Genomic DNA, 13,886 nt, shown 5'->3' with positions numbered 1-13,886 from the left:
CTAGCCCCCTTAAATATGGCTGAGGATGGCCTTTCAAAACCTAAGATCTCTCATTTGCACTACTGGTCTTGGAACGTACTTCTAGTGTTCCTGCCAATCAGAGATCTCTATATTAAATCCTAAAATGGGATTAAGGAAAAAAAAGAAATTTCGAGTTGGAGAATTCAGATTTATTGAATAACTATTGTGATAAAACATGGAATTTCTGAATTCCAAATAAATAAATTTCACTTTTTGAACATTTGATCTGTTACTTCTTAGCACCAATAGGCTTGGTAACAGCCTCAAGTTCACCTGACAACAGGCTGACAACTTTCCCCCACTGGCCCTTCAATCTGCTTAACAAGTCCTTTGGTTCTGTCATTCTCCCAGGGGATGGCCTACTGCCCTCCTTTCTGTACAATCTGGGCAAACCGACTGGTGATGGCAAGAGTAGTGTCAATGAAGCGGTCCACGCAGCTAGAGAGACAATTTTCAGTGCGAGAGTCTAGGCGATTCCCTGGCTTCTCCACACATTTATCCCAGCACAGCTCCATGAAGTGATGCACCTAAGAGGAAAGAAAATTAGTAATTGCCTGCTGTCTGCATATAGGTCTAACTGCCAACTTTATTTCCTTCCTGTTTTTCTCCTTTTCTGTCACTTGACTAAACCATTCTTTCAATCAACAAACCATGGGCTCTCTTCCCTCACTTCCTAATTTGTCATCAGTATGGCCCAGATCCTTGTTCCTACATTGCAATAATCCTTTATCCTTTCCGTTTCTGTTTTTCTCCTCTTTAGTAATTACAAATAACTTTCCATCAAGTCACCCCTGTACTTAATGCACAATTCCTCTGTTAGCCACTCAGGCCAGCCCATTATTTAACCACCAACCTGTTAAGCTTCAATGAAGTACACACACAGCATACTCAATGTGACTTAATATTCCCGGAACGCCCTACCTAAAGATTTGTCCCATTCTTCAAAACAGTTCACATTTTTAACTCCTTGAAGGCCACCGTCTATTTTTTCCGATTGTGTTAAGTCCTTAATCAGACTGTAAATTTTCAGGCATGGTTAGTAGTATTCCCAAGTTGCACCAGTGTAAGCTGGGAAGGTATGGTACCAATTAATTTCCCCCCAAACCACTGCTCTCCTGTCATTCCAAACCTATCCCTTACAGACTAGTTCCTAAGTTCTAAACCTTTTTGGGTTCATGGACACATGGGTGAATCCAATGAAGGTTATGGATCCACTCTCCACAAAAATGCACATCAGGTACAGAAAATGTGTTTTTGCTATTTAATCCGTCGCGAACACCTTCCCCCCGCAAGCCCCCCACGGGGGGTAACCATTTACTGAGGGCTTCCTAGACTGGGTACTCAGCAGTCAGTCAGTACTTTCTCCGGTCCTAAAGTCTGACTGTCATCTCCGTTTGGCTAAGCAATTAGCCACGCTGCTAGAGGTGCTGCCAGTAAGGGTCCACGCCGGGTTTCGAACCGTGCCGAAAGGGCTCCAAAACACTTGTCCTAACCTACAGTCCAAACTGACTACTTCAGAGCCCACCCTTCTCCATTAATGTTCCACTGCTTTGTCCTTTTCAAATACATGATAGCATATGATCTCTACAATCCAGTGAGGCAGCAGGCGACTGCAGAACCGAGACCCACAGTGGCTGGGTGTCTTGTCTAGGGGCACGCGGCCTGGAAGGGGCAGAGGCAGGATCAGAACCCAGAGCTTCCGAAGGCCAAGCCCGGAGAGCTCGCCGCCAAACCTGGTTCCGTTGCCCTTGCGTCGCCCGAACCTTTCTTCTCTGCTTTACACTTTCTCTTTCCCGCACGCTGGGTGTGCCTAGCGGGCGCCTGAGCACTACTGGTCACCAGGGGCTGGAGTCTTTTCTGGGAAGAACCCGGCGCGGCAGGAGCGAGCACGGGGCAGTCCCCCCGTGGTGATGTCGCAGAGCTCCGCTCGTTTTTTCCTAGCGGCTGTCACTTCACGGGCTGAATAAAAAGTCTGAAAACTCAACCTGTGCCTCACCCTCCTGTCTCTTCCCCTTGGTGCCTGTCCCCGCACCTGTGCAGTGAACTGCGCTTTCTGTTGTTCGGCCGCCACCAGACGCTGCAACTCCGCTTCGTCCGCCTCACCCAGCTCCGCCATCGTCTGCCTCCAGCTCCGGCCTTCCGACGAGCGTGCGCGCGCACGTGCGGCGGGCGCGCGCCAGCTCCCGACTTCCGGTTCACCCGGCATTTTCCCTCGCCCTGTTTTCTTGAGTCCTTGCGGGGTGGAAGTTGTCGAGTGACTGCTTCCGGTTTGCTGAGTGACCTTGAGGCTTCAGAGGCGAGATGGCGAGTCTTTGGAGGCTGAGTGTCCTGTGCGGTGCGCAAGGAGGCCGAGGTGAGGGGTCCTGGCAGCGGGAGGTTCTTAGCGCAGCCTCCAGCCGCGGAAGGGAGTGCGGCGAGGATTTGTCTGCGGGGTGGTGAGGCCTCTTAAGCAGGGAATCCTTCTTCCGTCCCGTTGGCCGATCTGGCTCCGGTCGGCACCACAGCGGTAACCACCGTTGTCTACGCGCCCAGATGTCCTCCCGAGCGCGTATCTCCCCTGCTTCGGGCTGACACGGGGATGGGGTAATCTGAAAGAGAGCTCCTGGAAGTTAAGTTCTGCTGAGGCTGTTCCTAAGAGTTTTGTTGTTTTTTTTTTTTCCTCCTCCGCTTTCACTGTCCTTAGAATGCGCCCACCCCGCATCGGAAAAGTGTGGGGTTAGGCTCCAAACCCCAATGCCTGGCCTTTCCCATTTACCCTGGAGTTGGTGGAAAGGGGCTTCTGGAAATCAATTCGATAATCATTGCATTGGACATTTGTGTTATACCAGGCACCGTAGTAGGAACGGGATACAAATGTGTATAAAACATAGTTCTTGCCCTCGAAGAGTTTTCATTTTTATAGGGAAAACACATGTAAACATAATTTAACATAAAGTAGAAACTCTTGTGCTGCACATAAATTGTTATGCCAGTCCAGAGGAAGACCATACATAGCTCTGTGTTTTGGAAGAATTACCCTGTCTTGGTTCCTGAAGGAGATGTGTGTGTCTTGAGGATAAGGAAGGCCACAGGGGGAAGGGCATTACAGTTGTAACTACTGGGATGAGCAGAAGTGATGATGAAGGTGTAGAACAGCGAGGTAGGAGAGAAAATAAACTAGATATGATTAGAGCATGAAGCTCAAGGTGAGGAATGAGAGCTGAATCTGGAAAGGTGAACTGGAATCAAATCATGGAAGAACTTGCCTTGATATGGAGTATGCATTTACCTGATGTGAACAGGACCATTGAAAGATTTGACATAGAGTTGCAGTTTAGATTGGCTACTTGGGTAACACTGTGGTAGATGGCCGTCATAGGAGATGGGACAGGCTAAGAAACAAGTCAGGGAGATGAGATAGGATACTGTTGTAGTAGTGCGGGCAAGGATTGTGAGGTCCTGAACTTGGAAAGGGGTACAAAAAAGAGCGGATTGTCTCAAGAAATGTTAAGGAGATACATCAATGGGCGCCTGGGTGGCTCAGTCGTTAAGCGTCTGCCTTCAGCTCAGGTCATGGTCCCAGAGTCCTGGGATCGAGTCCCGCATCAGGCTCCCTGCTCGGCAGGAAGCCTGCTTCTCCCTCTCCCACTCCCCCTGCTTGTGTTCCCTGTCTCGCTGTCTCTCTCTCTGTCAAATACACAAATAAAAATCTTTAATAAAAAAAAAAGGAGATACATCAATATGATTTGGTGATTGACAATTTTGGGGTGTTGGGGGGAGTTTTATATGACTTACAGATTTTTGGGTTAAAGAGTGGGGTGTTATTAAATAAAGTGGGGAACATGCAAATGGGTGACAAGTTTGGTTGAGAAAGTGAGTTGAAGGGTGATTTTAGTTTTTGTAATAGTGAGTTTGAGGATCATGTAGGATATCTTAGGGGAGAGGCCCAGCAAGCACTTAAACTTCGGAAACACTGGAGAGATAGCAGGGCTGCAGATACAGAATTGGGTGTCATAAGCTTACAGGTAGTATAAGCTGAGTGGACAAAATGGCCAAGGGAGGGCTTAGGACATGAGAGCAGTGGCCAGATGATAGAATGCTAGGAAAACATCTAAGAGTGAATGCAGGAGACTGATACAGGATGTCAGAGGATCAAAGGGGGACTAGAAGAGAGTTCATCAGAAAAGAAGAGAGGAAAGGCCCGATCAGATGAAGACTGAACAGTATTTGTTGGATGTGACCACATGGAGACCATTGGCAACTTAATAAAGCAGTTGTAGTCAGGATAAAATAAGTTTCAGAGTTGAAGAATGATAGGGAAGTGAGGAGGTGGAGGTGATTTAGGCAATATTTTAAAGCATAGTTGGAAAGAGAAGAAAGGGAGCAGGGGAGGAGTGCATGGCATTAGAGGATGCAGGGTCAAGGGAGGGGTCACATATATTACATCAGTCAGGGGGAAATGGCCAACAGGAAGGAAGGAGAGGTGAAAGACACGGGAGAGAAATTACCTTTTAATTGAGTACTTACGACATTATGGGAATTATGCTCAGCACCTTGAGTATTTTAATTTTCAGTGGAGTGTTACGAAGTAAGTGCTACTATTTTCACTTTACAGATGAGGACATTGAGGCTTAGAGAATTTATTTAACTTAATTGCTCATCACCTCATAGCTAGTAAGTGGTGGAGTTGTGTGAACTTAGGTCTATTTTTTAACCAAGACACAGGATCCGAAAGGGGACAGAAAAGGATAGGTTCAAAAGTACAAGTGGAGGGGCGCCTGGGTGGCTCAGTCGTTTAAGTGTCTGACTCTTGATTTCGGCTTGGGTCATGATCTCAGAGTTATGAGATTGAACCCCATGTCAGGTTCGTGCTTGGTGTGGAGCCTGCTTAAGATTCTTTCTCTCCTGCTCCCTCTGCTCCCCAACACCCCCAAAAAAGAGTACAAGTGGAGAGGGGCACCTGGATGGCTCAGTCAGTAGAGCATGCGACTCTCGATTCAGGGTTGTGATTTCAAGCCCCACATTCGGTGTAGAGATTACTTAAAAATAAAATCTTAAAAAAAAAAAGGAAGGTGGTAATAGATGTGCTTCCCAAACTAAACTGAACTCCTTGAGGACAAAGGCTGTCTTTTGTCTCTTGCTCCAGTCTAGAGCATACTCTTACCTGTAGTAAATGCTTGTTGGATAATAAATAGATGAATATATGGAAAGAGAAAGGAGCTATAATTTACTTTTTAAAATTAGTAAGAGTGCAGGGGCGCCTGGGTGGCTCAGTCGTTAAGCGTCTGCCTTCGGCTCAGGCCATGATCCCAGGTCCTGGGATCGAGCCCCATATTGGGCTCCCTGCTCAGCGGGAAGCCTGCTTCTCCTTCCCCCGCTCCCCCTGACTGTGTTCCCTCTCTCGCTGTGTCTCTCTCTGTCAAATAAATAAAATCTTAAAAAAAAAAAAATTAGTAAGAGTGCAGCCCTTTTACATAGGTGGTTCATTGATTTTTCGGTCTTTGAGGGGCTACTTTAGTGTGAGCTAATAGCAACCCAGGGAAATAGATACTGTCCTCATTTTGCGGATGAGATGTTATTCCCTATCGGGGCTTATGTAGCTTGCTTGTGGTTATTTAGAAAGTCTGTCAGGCCTGTTAAAGGAGAAGTGTTTATGACCCCCCTAATGTCTCTTTCCTCAGCTCTGTTTCTCCGAATCCCGGTGGTCAGACCTGCTCAGGTCTCAGCATTTCTCCAGGACCAGCCTACCCCAGGATGGTGTAGAACACAGCACATTCACCTGTCACCCAACCACTATTGTATGTTTTTTTTTTTTTCATTGCTGCTGCTTTTTGGGCCCTGGCCCTCTTCATCTGGGCAAATTTTCATGCCTTTGACAGGACTTGCTATCTGTGGAACAGAACTCTTATGTCCGACTCTATCAAATGAGGACCTACCTAGCCTGCACCTTTGGGCAGACGATGCCAGCATGGTTGAATGATGCCATTTATGTTCCTAGAGAATCTTCTGATCTAAGTCCACTTCAAATTTCAGGTTTTTTCTGAAAGAAAATAGCTCTTAGGAAGAGTCTGTACAGTATAGTCAGTCTTATTTATTTAGCTGATGGAGAGGAGCCAGATACAAATAATTTAGAGTAGTAGACAGTTTAAAAAGTCATACATATTTATAGCTGTAATTGACTTGCTTATTTTTATTTAGGTCAGTATTAAAATCACGTGGCATTTTTTAGGGTGAATATTATAGAAAATCTGTAGGTGAATAATGAGTTAACTATTTCCAGTTTTAAAGTCTGGAAAGGTCTGTATTTTGCAGAGATAAAGACTTATCTTGACGCTTAAGTCAACAACTTACATATGGTTGCATCTGAGTTATGAGAAATTAGGCAGGTATAGTTTTTCTGCTTTTTAGAATTATTTTATCTTTGAAAAGGTTTTGTTTCTCCATTCCTAAATTTTAAATTTAGCAGAGTGATTTTAATTTGGGGTGTGTGGACTGAAGAAAAGCCCCTGAAGTTGTAAGCATAGTTTTTACTGAGTGTATCCATGTGCATTTTTCTGGAGAGTATCTCCATTAGATTCCCAAAGGGGTCTGTAACCAAAAAAAGATAGAGGCTCCTGAAGAAATGTTTAAAGCCCATTTTGTTTTTCATTTATTTAAAAGAAGTTCTCATGTTCCATATTTGTTTTGGGCTATTTATAAGTAATGGGACAGAAGAAGGACCATAATCCTAAAAGTTCGTATCAGAACTTGTTGAGTTGGCTGGTTTAATTTTGTTTTGGGAGTGTTTTTATTATTACCTTACTTCTAATTCTAAAGATTAGAAGGTGTAAAAAGAGTAATGTTGTAAAGGAATTCCTTAGTTGGTATTAACTTGTATTTATAAGGTATCTGTCTGTTACACTAAAGTTCAAGATTGGTAATTCTGCAAAGGTACTTCGTTCATCTTCTTGCCTGTCGGCAAAGTGGGTCAGTCTTCTAATCTATGTAAGCACCAAGATACATTGTGCTAAAGAACTTCAAAGAGGGAGGTAGCACCTTTCTCAAGTACCTTGTTTATCTTAACTCTCTTTATGCTCAGAGCTAAGTCTTATATGCATGCTATTTGCCATTCTGTCAGCTGGGTTATTTTGTGGCAAATACTGAATATGAGAGATGTGTGTTTCCCCCTTTCAACTCTTACGAATCTGGTTCTTCCTTTCTGTAGCTAGTTCTAAGGCTGCATCTCTCCACTGGACTGGTGAGAGGGTTGTCAGTGTTTTGCTCCTGGGCCTAATTCCAGCTGCTTATTTGAATCCTGGCTCTGCGATGGACTACTCCCTGGCGGCAGCCCTCACTCTCCACAGTCACTGGCAAGTACAGCAGTCCCTTCAGTGTTACATTGTCTGCTCAGTTTATTAGCTGTGAGCTTGTCTTATTAGAAGTTGATTGAGATACTCATAGATAACTTTAAAACATATATAAAATATTTGTATGCCCAGATTTATGTGTCCACCTGCCTGTTCGATGTCTTCGCTTCCATAGCTAATAGGCATTTTGAATATAACATGTTATAAAACTGAGTTCTTGATCTCCCCAAATCTCTTCCTCCGGCACTCTTGCTCTGCCTATTCGATGTCTTCGCTTCCATAGCTAATAGGCATTTTGAATATAACATGTTATAAAACTGAGTTCTTGATCTCCCCAAATGTCTTCCTCCGGCACTCTTGCTCATCTGAATTAATGGCATTTCCATTCTTCTAACTATTCATGCCCCAAACCTGGTCATCATCTTTGATTCCAGTAGTAGTGTCCTAACTGGTCCTCCTTCTGTCCCCAACACAGCAGCCCCAGTGATCCTGTTAAAATATTAAGTCAGGTCAAACATTCTCCTCAAAATATTTTGCAGTCTTTTAACCTCCCTCAAATGAAAAGTCAGAATTCTTATGGTGGTCTACAGACCCAACATAATCTGGCCTTGTTTCTTCCCTCATCTCCAACTACTCTCTTCCTCATCCTCACTGGCTTTGATAATTCTTAGACACACCAGGGACACTCCAGGCCTCAGGACTTTACTTTTACTCTTGCTTCTGCCCAGCACTCTCTTTTTCTAGTTATACACTTGGCTTGTTCCTCATTTCCTTCACATCTGAAATGTCACCTCAGTAAAGCCGCCTGTAACCACTTATTTACAATTGCAGTGTTCTTCCCAGCATTACTCTCTCCCCTATTTTATTTTTCTCAGTAGTGCTTATTACCTTCTAATATACTGTATCATCTATTTATTATTTTCTGTACTCCTTGTCTCTCCCCTCATTAGAATGAAAGCACAGATACAGAGAATCACGAGAGTCATCCATGGCTTAATGACTTATTACAAGGGTAACACTGCCCAGGTCAAGAGAGAGAACTGCAGAAGCTTCTTCCTGTGTTCTACCTCAGTTATAACTACTCAGCATCCTCCAACCAGGAACCATTATCCTGGTTTTTATAGTAATCACTTCTTTATATTTCATCATAGTTTTATCACCTGGTTGTCCTTAGACACTGTAGTTCAGTCTTGCCCTTTTTACTTCCTGTTTGCTCTTGTAGCTTTAGTGCCTAGAGCAGTGCCTGACACACAGCACTAAGTGAGTAGTTGTTGAATGAGTGAATTTCCAGTTTCTATTTTTTTACCCAGTGTAGTTTGTTAGATTTTCTAAGTTAATGAACCTTCTGAAAAGTTTGTAAGTAACAGTTGGGTTCTTTGAGTTCATTTTATGTTGTTTTACAAGGACAGTATGATATTGTGGGCAAGGGAAGCATTTTTGTATTGCTAGAGCTGAAAGGACATGGGACTCTCTTTTTTTTTTTTTTTAAAGATTTTATTTATTTATTTGACAGAGAGAAACACAGCGAGAGAGGGAACACAAGCAGGGGGAGTGGGAGAGGGAGAAGCAGGCTCCCCACCGAACAGAGAGCTCGATGTGGGACTCGATCCCAGGACCCTGGGATCATGACCTGAGCCTAAGGCAGACGCTTAATGACTGAGCCACCCAGGCGCCCCGGACATGGGACTATCTTAACCAGCCCTATTACTTTATAGATGTGGAAACTAAACCCCAGGGCGGTTACGTGACTTGTCAGAATGATTTTGTACCTAGTGTTAAAAGGGGATTTTGCTTACCTACTTTTCCCAGGTTGGTTGGGGAATTCCTTTAACCAGATAGACCTTTCAAAGTAAAGGATTCCAGTTGCATATGAAATATTAGATCACAAGTAACAGTGAGATTTCTCTAATAAGTAGTTCTTGGCAAGAGATCCATCTAAATCGCAAAAAGTCAGAATAAGAGATAAATCTGAAGTAATATATTTTTTTATTATTTTTCATTTATTTCATACTCCTCCAGTTTCCTTACTGATTGTCTCTTTTCTCTCTCTCTGTCTCTCTCTCTCTCACACACACACAGGGTGACTTGAAAGAGTTGTCTATAATTGTGCACTAATTCCTCAGCATCCAATCTCTTTTAGCCCACGTTAATTGGGCTTTCATCCCAATTACATAACTGAAGTCATTCTTAACGAAGTCCCCACCAAACCTTCATTTTTCCAAATCCAGCTGTCTGTTTTCGGTCCTCCTGTTACTTGAACTCTCAGCAGCATTCAACTTAATTGACCATTCCCTCCTTAAATAATTTTCCTTTGACTTCTAGATGCTATACCCACCATGTTTTCCTCCGCCTTGCCAGCTGTACCTTCTCAGTCTCTGATGCCTGCTCCTCTCCTTTTCTGACCTCTGAATAATAAAGCTCTGAATCCTGGGCTCAGTCTTGCTTTCTTAATTTCCTGAGTTGAGCTCAGATCTGACCTCTTTTCCTGATCTACAGACCTGTATTTCCAGTTGTCTAACTAACATAATCCACTTGGATGTCTAATAGTGATCCCAAATTTAACGTTGCCTGAAATCACTCTTTTCCCCCATATCTCTCTTGATTTTTCCTCAAAGCCACCTTCTTTCCTGTTCTTCCCTAACTCAATTAAATCTAGTTTCTCAAGCCAAAAATCTTAGGAGTTATTCTAGATATTTCTTTTCGTCTTATCTCACATCTAGTCCATCAGCTCTTTCTGTAGTTCTCTCCTCAAAACATAGCCTGCCTCAGTTGTCACTTCACACCATCTCCCCTGTCACCAGCCTAGGTTAAGCCAATAGTCTTTTTTTTTTTTTTTAAGGATTTTATTTATTTATTTGACAGAGAGAGACACAGCAAGAGCAGGAACGCAAGCAGGGGGAGTGCGAGAGGGAGAAGCAGGCTTCCCGCTGAGCAGGGAGCCTGACGCGGGGCTCGATCCCAGGACCCTGGGATCATGACCTGAGCCGAAGGCAGACGCTTAACCGACTGAGCCACTCAGGCGCCCCAAGCCAATAGTCTTGCCAAGGCACTTTGTTTGCCTCCTAAGTGGTTTTCTGTTTCTGTTTTTGCCCCTGCCCCTTTCTGCCTGCACTGTCCATTTGCCATACTCTAGCCAGAGTGACCTTTTTTAAAAGTAAAATTACATTTATCTAAAGAGGACATACAAATGGCTCATAAGCACATGAAAAAATGCTCAACATCATTTGTTATTATAGAAATGCAAATCAGTGGGTGCCTGGATGGCTCATCGGTTAAGTACCTGACTCTTGATTTCGGCTCAGGTCATGATCTTGGGGTTGTGGGGTTGAGCCCTGAGTCAGGCTCTGCGTTGGGCATGGAGCCTGCTTAAGAGTCTCTCCCTCCCTACCTAAAAAAAAAAAAGGCCAGTCAAAACCACAATGAGATACTGCTTCGCACTCACTAGGAAGGCTGTTATCAAAAAGATGGACAACAACACGTGTTTCAAGGATGTCAAGAAGTTGGAGTCCTCCTATGTCTCTTATAGGAATGTAAGACATTACAGCCACTTTGGAAAACAGTTTGACAGTTCTAACAGAAAGTTAGAGATTCTACAGATTCTCTGTATCTGTGCTTTCATTCTAATGAGTTATCATATGACTCAGTGATTCCACTTTTAGGTGTATACCCCTCAAAATTGAACACATACGTCCTCACATGAGAACTTGTATAGTAATATTCATAGTGTTATTTATAATAGCCAAAAAGTGAAAACAATCCAGATGTCTATCTACTGATGAATAGTTATAATAACCAAAAAGAAACAATCCAAATGTCTATCAGCTGATGAATAGCTAAAGAAAATACAGTATATTCTTACAAAGGATTATAATTTGGCCACACAAAAAGTTGGAAGTACTGATACATGCCACAACATGGGTGAACCTTGAAGATGTGAAATGAAAGAAACTTGACACAAAAGGCCACATATTGTAGGATTTCTATAAAACGTACAGAGTAGGCAAGTCCATAGAGACAGAAAACTAGTTGAGTAATGGGGTTTCTTTTTGGAGTGATGAAATGTTCTGGAATTTTAAAAAGTGATGATGTTGCACAACTTTATGACTTTTAACACTTTAGTATACACTTTGAAAGGCTTAATTTGGGGGCAGCCAGCTGGCTCAGTCGGAGGAGCATGTGACTTGATCGCAGGGTTGTGAATTTGAGCCCCATGTTGGATGTAGAGATTACTTTAAAAAAAAGTGTTCTATGGCATGTGAATTACATCTCAATAAAGCTGTTATTAAAAATAAAATTAGGTCACTACTTACTTAGATTACTCCCTACTTAAAACATATCTGTGGTTTCCCATTACATTTCAAATTTAATTAAAAAAAATTTTTTTTAAGATTTTTATTATTATTTTTAAAGATTTTACTTATCTATTTGAGAGAGAGAGACAGTGACAGAGATAGCAAGAGAGAGCACAAGTGGGGAGGAGAGGGAGAAGCAGGCTTCCGTTGAGTGGGGAGCCAGACATGGGGCTCAATCCCAGGACTTTGGAATCATGACCCGAGCCAAAGGCAGACGTTTAACAGACTGAGCCACCCAGGCACCCGAAAGATTTTTATTTTTAGTAATATCTACACCCAGTTGGGGCTCAAACTCACAATCCCGAGATCAAGAGTTGCTCACTCTACCGACAAAACCAGCCAGGTGCACCTGAAATTCATACTTAGGACCATCAAGGCCCTGTGTGATCTGCCCTTCCCTTATGATGCCCACGTTCTGCAGCCACACTAATCTTTTTGCTATTCCTCAAAGATGCCAAGGTCATTGTCACTTTTGTTTGGAATGTTCTTCTCATTCAGGTCATCCTTTCTAAAATATTTCCTCATAGCACAATGTACTTTTTTTTCCTTCTTCACTAGAATCTGTTTTATAAGGGCAGGGATGCTGTCTTATTTGCTGTTCTTTCAACATCTGTACCAGGTTCTGGCACACAGTATGTGCTTCATTTTTTTTTTAATTAATGACAAACTCTGTAGAGCATTTGTTTTAAAGTTTATTTATTTTTTTAGTAATCTCTACATCCAGTCTGGGGCTCAGACTCATGACCCTGAACTCAAGAGTCACATGCTCTACCAACTGAGCCAGCCAGCTGCCCCTTGAGCATTATTTAGTTAAAAAAAAAAAAACCCAAACCCCAAGATTTTGTAAATGGAGTGGTAATTAACTACTGTCTTTGATATAAATAACTCTGGAAAATTTAATCTAAAGAATAGAGATGTCTTTATTATATTAATTGGAAATTCTTGGTTCCTTCATTTTGGTTTGTGATTCCTGTTACCATGAGTTATATTTTGAACCTGATAATTATTTTTTTGCATTCAAGTTAGCCATATAGCCTTCTGAATTGTGATTTTTCATTTGTACTGTTTGTTTGTTTTTTTTCTTTTAGGGGCCTTGGACAAGTGGTTACCGACTATGTTCGAGGGGATGCTTTGCAGAAAGCTGCCAAGGCAGGCGTTTTGGCATTGTCGGCTTTCACCTTTGCTGGGCTTTGTTATTTCAACTATCATGATGTGGGCATCTGCAGAGCTGTTGCCATGGTGTGGAAGCTCTGACCTTTTTGACTTAATACCTTGAGAATTGATTGTACACCTCTTTGCCTCTGCTCTGTCATGCCATTCAACTCACAATAAGGAGGAAATAACAGATAAGTCCATTGGTGAGACAAACCTCTTCTAATCACCTGGTTATTTTTAGAGTTTAGTCCTTGAGGAAAAGGTTCGAGAGGAATTGTATTCAAGAAATTTGGAGACTGGGTTCCTTGGTCTGGTGAGTTTATGGGGTTGTGTCCCAGCTTCTCACAAGACTCATAGCATAACTAACCATAATGTATGAGCTTTTGCCTGTTAACTAATCAAATTCTTAAAGGGAATTCAGCTTTATTACTATCAATACCTGATCAAACTTCTGTATTTGTCCTGGGAATGATGGAGAAAGGGAAAGCCTGTTAATTCATAAGTAAAGATTTTGCAGAAAATTAGTGTTTAATTTTTGAAAATTTCCCTCTCTGTTCAGTCAATACCAGTTACTGATGGTTACATGTCCTAGGGAAACTTTAAAATTAGGAAATACTGATATTTCACATTATTAATTTCTAAATCCTGGGAAGAGCCTGGAGAGCTTCTGAGTATAGAGAAGTTCCATGTGGGAAAGAGGTCCCCTCATAGATGTATCAAAGTATTGTAGATTCTAAACCAAGACTTAATCCTCAAATGTGTTTATTTTGCTTGTCCTAAAATAATCTGTCTACAAATGTAAAACTGTAAGTAATAAATTGTTATTTTCCCACTGTAGGAATCTCTAATGTGAAAATGTATTCTATGAAAATAAAGTTTTTTTAAAAAATAAAATTCTATCTAATAAAAATGTATTCTACTCTTTTATGTATTAACTGTCCCTAGTTTTATTCAGTAGAACTTGGTGTCTGTTGCATATACACCAGTAAAACCGGACTGTTTAAATTTCTTTCTAGGGCTTAGCAGTTAGGTA

General features: G+C 42.3%; 2 protein-coding genes across 3 annotated transcripts; one reads left to right on the top strand and one right to left on the bottom strand.

Annotated features, from left to right (window-relative positions):
* Positions 1 to 148: 148 nt before the first annotated feature.
* Positions 149 to 2,189, bottom strand: TIMM8B (translocase of inner mitochondrial membrane 8 homolog B). Its single transcript, XM_006733293.3, has 2 exons — positions 2,054 to 2,189; positions 149 to 548 (listed from the first exon to the last, which is right to left on the bottom strand). The coding sequence occupies exons 1-2, from the start codon at positions 2,135 to 2,137 to the stop codon at positions 381 to 383; spliced, it is 252 nt and encodes an 83-aa protein (XP_006733356.1). The 5' UTR covers positions 2,138 to 2,189; the 3' UTR covers positions 149 to 380.
* Positions 2,190 to 2,215: 26 nt separating this feature from the next.
* On the top strand, positions 2,216 to 13,784 carry SDHD (succinate dehydrogenase complex subunit D). Of its 2 annotated transcripts, XM_006733294.3 has the most exons (4): positions 2,216 to 2,374; positions 5,682 to 5,798; positions 7,205 to 7,349; positions 12,787 to 13,784. In XM_006733294.3, exons 1-4 carry the CDS (start codon positions 2,323 to 2,325, stop codon positions 12,950 to 12,952), a joined length of 480 nt encoding a protein of 159 aa, XP_006733357.2. In that variant the 5' UTR covers positions 2,216 to 2,322; the 3' UTR covers positions 12,953 to 13,784. The 2 variants fall into 2 exon arrangements, with proteins under 2 accessions (XP_006733357.2, XP_006733358.2); XM_006733295.3 differs by lacking the exon at positions 7,205 to 7,349.
* Positions 13,785 to 13,886: the final 102 nt, after the last annotated feature.

The sequence above is a fragment of the Leptonychotes weddellii genome, chromosome 11, assembly GCF_054177405.1.
Source record: "Leptonychotes weddellii isolate Sample4059 chromosome 11, ASM5417740v2, whole genome shotgun sequence".
NCBI classification, from domain to species: Eukaryota; Metazoa; Chordata; class Mammalia; order Carnivora; family Phocidae; genus Leptonychotes; species Leptonychotes weddellii.
This window is presented reverse-complemented; position numbering and strand designations above follow the sequence as displayed.